General features: G+C 39.4%; 1 protein-coding gene across 1 annotated transcript in view; it reads left to right on the top strand.

The window, feature by feature from the left end:
• trak1b (trafficking protein, kinesin binding 1b) overlaps positions 1–7,500 on the top strand; it is a 38,855-nt gene that overhangs the window by 8,019 nt on the left and 23,336 nt on the right. Inside the window, exons 3-5 of the mRNA XM_017687068.2 lie at positions 4,286–4,362; positions 4,669–4,785; positions 5,879–5,982. Of these exons, the coding sequence (XP_017542557.2) occupies positions 4,312–4,362; positions 4,669–4,785; positions 5,879–5,982 (272 nt within the window). The 5' untranslated portion in view covers positions 4,286–4,311. The remainder of the gene's footprint in view (positions 1–4,285; positions 4,363–4,668; positions 4,786–5,878; positions 5,983–7,500) is intronic.

The raw sequence follows: 7,500 nt of genomic DNA, 5'->3' as shown, positions 1-7,500 counted from the left end.
ATGATCAGAAACAGATATGATGTGATGTGATCCTGTAGCAGTGCTCTCTCTCCCCGTGTGCTGTGATGTGATCTGTGTAGCTCTGCATTGAGTTAGTGTGTATTTGGGGAGTGACTGAGAATTGTAATGCTATTCAAACATCAGCCGCTGCAGCTTCCAACTAAATTGTCTTTAGCTTAAACATTTTATAAACATGAACCTGTTTAATGAAAATCTAATAAAATTATGTTACATTATATAAGTAATTCCATTTTTTTGTGAATGAACTGCTCCTTTTTAAACACTTGTGTTTATGAGCTCCTGCTGGTGTGGGTTCATGACTCTTTATATGATGCACACGAAAACAACTTGCCATGCTAATAGCGCCCCCTTTAGACTGCCCCTCTCCATTTACAAAAACTCTAAAGTATTCAGATATTAGATATTTATTATATTACAAATATTATGTTCTGATGTTTTTGAACCCAAGGCATTAATATAGATATTAACTGAATAAATTTAAACAAAATTATGATATATAGGGGACATTTCATTTGGAGGGGTCTGCATCTTAATTTTTTTTAATTTAAATTATTTTTTTGATTTTGTTTAAAGTTGAAAGATTTAGATTCATCATTAGTGTAATTCTTAAATAAAATAACTTATTTCAAAAAATGCTGTCCCATGTTTTCATGGCTCTACTGAAACACAAAAGTTTTAGTCAGTGGGCGGAGCCTTATTTTGGCCATGCCCCTGGATTTTAGACCAGAAAGCGAGGCTGCATCCCTGTCCCTCATGGCCACATGGTGAGCAGTTAGATCCCAGTGTTTTGAAGTAAATGTGTCCCAAAGTCTGAAAGTCAGTGAGAAGCATTAAGAATCGCCGTATTTTCCAATGGAGTCGAATTGCAATGAAAGGCGTTTCCGTAAAACAAGAATGCCAGGAACACCCACTTATCTTTCATTGGCCGATGTGTCTGCAAAATGGCTTCTCTCATTGGTTATGAGACTCAACATGGAAAATATGTTAGTATTTATAAAGACATTATTAGCACTAAATTAATATTGTTTATGCATATTTACACTGCGAGCGTTTGGCATTAAAACCAGACACGCGTGAGTCTGAAGCGCCTGGTGGTTTGAGTTCTGTCTGTCTTGTGATTTCGACTTGAACTCATGACCGTAGCAGTCGGCCATGTGGTCAGCAGCGCTGGGTGATCCACTCCACACCAGCTGGTATTTACATCACTGTGATAATGGACAATAAGGTTAATGCCCCTGATGACAACAGAAGTAGTAAGAGGTTCTGCTGGTTCTCGGGCGTTTGTAATGTGATTGGCTTTTTTTGATAATGTAAGGGATTTAGCAGGTGACCTAGTGACTGATTCCAGATGTATTTCTTATTCTACTGGGAAACTAGTGGTCTCTAATGGTAACCATTAAGAGGCAACAGACATTTTTTTATTCTAATGGTCTTTATTCAGCAGGGGTTACCGAGGTGCTGCCAGCCTGCACAATATAACTCTGGCAAGGTTGAGTATCGCTGACTATCAGACAACCACAGGCTTGTTTTACACAAGTTTTATGGCCGTAGTGAAATGTTAATGTAACAGTGAACTTACGGACATCATAATCTGTAATGAAAGTGCTTGCACAGAGTTTTAGGGCCACTAATAAAAATAAAAATAGTAGACTTTGAGAATAAAATCATAATATTTCGAGATAAAAGTTGCATTTTAGAATAAAATCGTAATATTTTGAAACTGTGTTTATCTAGACTAAAGAGCCGGACGGACGCGGAGGAAACTGTGTTTATCTAGAATAAAGAGCCGGACGGACACGGAGGAAACCGCGTTTATCTAGAATAAAGAGAATAAAGAGTTTATCTAGAATAAAGAGCCGGACGGACGCGGAGGAAACTGTGTTTATCTAGAATAAAGAGCCGGACGGACACGGAGGAAACCGCGTTTATCTAGAATAAAGAGAATAAAGAGTTTATCTAGAATAAAGAGCCGGACGGACTCGGAGGAAACCGCATTTATCTAGAATAAAGAGCCGGATGGACTCGGAGGAAACCGCATTTATCTAGAATAAAGAGCCGGACGGACTCGGAGGAAACTGCATTTATCTAGAATAAAGAGCCGGATGGACTCGCAGGAAACCGCATTTACCTAGAATAAAGATAATAAAGAATTCATGCAGAATAAAGAGAATAAAGAGTTTATCTAGAATAAAGAGCCGGACGGACTCGGAGGAAACCGTGTTTATCTAGAATAAAGAGCCGGACGGACTTGGAGGAAACCGTGTTTATCTAGAATAAAGAGCCGGACGGACTCGGAGGAAACCGCATTTACCTAGAATAAAGATAATAAAGAATTCATGCAGAATAAAGAGAATAAAGAGTTTATCTAGAATAAAGAGCCGGACGGACTCGGAGGAAACCGTGTTTATCTAGAATAAAGAGCCGGACGGACTTGGAGGAAACCGTGTTTATCTAGAATAAAGAGCTGGACAGGCTCGGAGGAAACCGTGTTTATCTAGAATAAAGAGCCGGACGGACTCGGAGGAAACCATGTTTATCTAGAATAAAGAGCTGGACAGGCTCGGAGGAAACCGTGTTTATCTAGAATAAAGAGCCGGACGGACTCGGAGGAAACCACGTTTATCTAGAATAAAGAGCCGGACGGACTCAGAGGAAACCGATTTGCTGAAGGAGGGTCTCAGGCAGGGTCGTCTACACGGCTCTCAGGGGGCTTCATCTCCCCTCCCCCATTCAAAGAGGGCATGAAGTTTCACAGACAGTGAAGATGAAGATCAAAATGATCCACAGAGAGACGGGAGTGAGTGGAGCTCTGGCGCCAGGACAGTAATTAAGATCTCAACGCAGTATGGCAGCCCCCCTACAGTTAGACCCCCTACAGTTAGCACTTAATCCTCGAAATATTGCGATTTTCTCTAATCTCTAAATATTACCACTTTATTCTCAAAGTCTACTATGTTTATTAACGGCCCACCTGCCCCTGACGTCACATAAAGTCTGTCTGTGTCTGCGTCACAGAAACGGCCTCATACGCTGCTGCAATTTGACCCCTCTCAGATTTTCTGCAATTCAGCTCTTTTTAGTGTTTTACTGTAAAATATGGTGATTTTTTGTGTGAACAGCTGCTCAAAGCTGAGTTTACTGAGTTTTTGAGCTCAAAATGAGACAAAATTGTCACTGAAACAGTCACGACTGACACATTCGGTACAGTTTGGGTAGTTATGATTGTTGTGGAATGTTCAATCATTAGTTTTAATAAAATAATCATAATTAAGGTTTAGAGTCACTCAGAGCAGAAGGGTTTTAGTCTGAATCTAAGTTCAGTTAAAAGTCCTGAATGTATTTCAGCTCTGACTCTGAAGCAGTTCAGTAGAATCATCTGTTTACAGTAAACGAGACTGATTGGCAGATGTTTTCTGATATACTGATATTTCAGTATTAGTCTATACTGAAGGTGTCATCATAATCGGAAAAGAGAAAAATGATTTTACTGCCAAAGAATAACCTGAAAGAATAACCTGACGTTGTGTTGATGTCGTTTTTTTAGTAGTTTGGAAATGATGTTGACATTTAAACCATAGAGATCTGATTTAAACCAAGTTCAATTCAGGGCATCATTTTCTCCAAGTCATGTGTTACAGTAAAAATGTTCCTACCTACACTGAGTGTCCTTGACCCAAAGGTTCCTGCAGCTTCACATCTACATTCACAGCAGATCCATTAAAGAGCCAGAAACATCTGTACATCTGACCTCACTCTGTTTAAATATATTTACTTGTAGTGTCTTTGAATTATGTAATAAATAATGCTGAGCTGTAAACGTGGCTCTGAGGCTCTTCTGAGATTCTGAGTGTGTGTTGATGAAACACTGCAGTGAGCTGATCTGATTCTGGCCGACAGTGGATGCAGTCGCTGGTCACTGAAGTTGTCATGGCAGCGGTTGCCGGGGTGATCATGCCTGATTGAGCAGGGATGTTGGTGTTAGGAGGATAATGTAAGGTCAGAGAACGTGTCTGTTCACGCAGGCCGACTTCCTGCAGCGTCCAACTCACCATAACTCCTTTAAAATGAACATTTTGTATTTAAGACAAATTTGATGTTAGGAATGTGTTCATAATGACCAGGAAGGTCTCCTGATGTGACGCTGTATCTTCTCAAGGCTGTATTTTCATGTGCAGATAGAACTTTGCATGTTTCATTTCCTCCTGAGAGTAAAGAGCTTCATTTTTACCCTCTGTCCTTCTGTGTGTCTGTGTTGGACCCTCAGTGCTATGTGCTGAACGAGTGGGCCAGATGACTAAGACCTACAATGACATCGATGCCATCACCAGACTTCTGGAGGAGGTGAGCAACCAGTCTGGCATTCATTCACTCTGAGATACACAGCTTTTTATAAAAGGCCACGCAGCTTTAGCAGCATTGAGGAGTTTGGCCTCATCTTTAGAATAACAGTGAAGTCATCAAAACTATGAAGTAACGCATATTGAGTCACACTGAGACCAAAAAAAATGTTAAATAAATCCAAACTTTCTATTTTAGTTTTTTTTTTTATCTAGTTAGCGGCCAGTTTAGTGTGCTGAGTGAAAAACAGCAGTGAGTGTGTCGGTGTCAGTAGAGATCAGAGGACTGAGCGAATCTCTCACTGTGCAGAAAGAGCGAGACCTGGAACTGGCAGCCCGGATTGGGCAGTCACTCCTGAAGAGGAACCGGGCCTTGTCTGAGCAAAACGAGTACCTGGAGGAACAAGTGGGAACCATCAAAGAGGAGGTGAGAAAGGCTCACCAATCAGAATCCACAATTCCCTAAAGTGGAATTCAAGCCTGTATCAAAAACATATATGAAATATTATGTCAAAAATAAAACACCACTGTTACAAGTACATTAATTAGTATACTGTATTGTTGTATGGTATAGTGTAGTATACTACAATATAGCATAGTGTATTCTGGTATAATTAAGAGTAGTATGATGTAGCTCAGTATGTAGTATGGCATGATATAATAAATGATACAGTATAGTATGATGCATTATAGCATTGCATAATATGGTATGATATAGTACAATATGATACAATATAGTGTAGTGTAGTATGACGTGGTATTATGCAGTATAGTATGGTATAGTGTGGTAGAGTATAATATTGAAGAAGCACTAGGCGGGGGTGGCGGGGGGGTTATGAAATAGATTTTTTGCTACGTACATCATCACTTTGAGCTCAGCCCACATGTCGCCTTTTGACCTTGCCTTTAAATACATACGCTGAGCAGGACTGTAATCATGACTGTAAGTAGCTTTGATTGAGCACTGATATATTAGCTGAGCACTGCAGACTGACTGACTGACTAGCTGGTGCATCTCAACTTTCACTTTTATATTATTTTAGCGATTATATAAAGTAATTCTAATGATATTTGCTCTTCTCTCTCTCTGTCTCTCTGTCTCTCTCTCTCTCTCTCTGTCTCTCTGTCTCTCTCTCTCTCTCTGTCTCTCTCTCCCTCTCTCTCTCTCTCTGTCTCTCTCTCTCTGTCTCTCTGTCTCTCTCTCTGTCTCTCTCTCTCTCTCTCTCTCTCTCTCTCTCTCTCTCTCTCTCTCTGTCTCTCTCTCTGTCTCTCTCTCTCTCTCTCTCTGTCTCTCTCTCCCTCTCTCTCTCTCTCCCTCTCTCTCTCTCTCTCTCTCTCTCTCTCTCTCTGTCTCTCTCTCCCTCTCTCTCTCTCTCTCTCTCTCTCTCTCTCTCTCTCTCTCTCTCTCTCTCTCTCTCTGTCTCTCTCTCCCTCTCTCTCTCTCTCCCTCTCTCTCTCTCTCCCTCTCTCTCTCTCTCTCTCTCTCTCTCTCTCTCTCTCTCTCTCTCTCTCTCTCTCAGGTGGCTCAGCTCCATCATGAGTTAAATCTGAAAGATGAGCTTTTGCAGTTCTACACTAACGCTGCGGAGGAGAGTGAGGAGGAGGCAACATCTCCATCATCCTCGTCAGTTCATTCTCTCTATTCTGTCTATTTAGTTTAAAAAATATTAGTCACTAGTAAATCAGTACTGCAGTACTAAATACCGTGTTAATCATTAGTTAATCAGTACTGCAGTACTGAATACCGTGTTAATCATTAGTAAATCAGTACTGCAGTACTGAATACCGTGTTAATCAATAGTAAATCAGTACTGCAGTACTGAATACCGTGTTAATCAATAGTAAATCAGTACTGCAGTACTGAATACCGTGTTAATCATTAGTAAATCAGTACTGCAGTACTGAATTCCGTGTTAATCATTAGTAAATCAGTACTGCAGTACTAAATACCGTGTTAATCATTAGTAAATCAGTACTGCAGTACTAAATACCGTGTTAATCATTAGTAAATCAGTACTGCAGTACTAAATACCGTGTTAATCATTAGTAAATCAGTACTGCGGGACTAAACACAGTGTTAATCATTAGTAAATCAGTACTGCGGTACTAAACACAGTGTTAATCATTAGTAAATCAGTACTGCAGTACTGAATACCGTGTTAATCATTAGTAAATCAGTACTGCAGTACTGAATACCGTGTTAATCATTAGTAAATCAGTACTGCAGTACTAAATACCGTGTTAATCATTAGTAAATCAGTACTGCAGTACTAAATACCGTGTTAATCATTAATAAATCAGTACTGCGGTACTAAATACAGTGTTAATCATTAGTAAATCAGTACTGCGGTACTAAATACAGTGTTAATCATTAGTAAATCAGTACTGCAGTACTAAATACAGTGTTAATCATTAGTAAATCAGTACTGCAGTACTGAATACCGTGTTAATCATTAGTAAATCAGTACTGCGGTACTAAACACCGTGTTAATCATTAGTAAATCAGTACTGCGGTACTAAATACCGTGTTAATCATTAGTAAATCAGTACTGCGGTACTAAATACCGTGTTAATCATTAGTAAATCAGTACTGCGGTACTGAATACCGTGTTAATCATTAGTAAATCAGTACTGCGGTACTGAATACCGTGTTAATCATTAGTAAATCAGTACTGCGGTACTGAATACCGTGTTAATCATTAGTAAATCAGTACAGCGCTACTAAATACCGTGTTAATCATTAGTAAATCAGTACTGCAGTACTGAATACCGTGTTGATCATTAGTAAATCAGTACTGCGGTACTGAATACCGTGTTAATCATTAGTAAATCAGTACAGCGGTACTAAATACCGTGTTAATCATTAGTAAATCAGTACTGCAGTACTAAATACCGTGTTAATCATTAGTAAATCAGTAATGCATTACTGAATACCGTGTTAATCATTAGTAAATCAGTACTGCGGTACTGAATACCGTGTTGATTATTAGTAAATCAGTACTGCAGTACTAAATACCGTGTTAATCATTAGTAAATCAGTACTGCAGTACTAAATACCGTGTTAATCATTAGTAAATCAGTACTGCAGTACTAAATATGTTTTGTAATCTCCATGGTAACGTGTTGGTGTATGTTGTTCTTG

Source organism: Pygocentrus nattereri, chromosome 14, assembly GCF_015220715.1.
Source record: "Pygocentrus nattereri isolate fPygNat1 chromosome 14, fPygNat1.pri, whole genome shotgun sequence".
NCBI classification, from domain to species: domain Eukaryota; kingdom Metazoa; phylum Chordata; class Actinopteri; order Characiformes; family Serrasalmidae; genus Pygocentrus; species Pygocentrus nattereri.
Note: the sequence above shows the minus strand (reverse complement) of the source record. Positions and strands in the feature narration are given on the sequence as shown.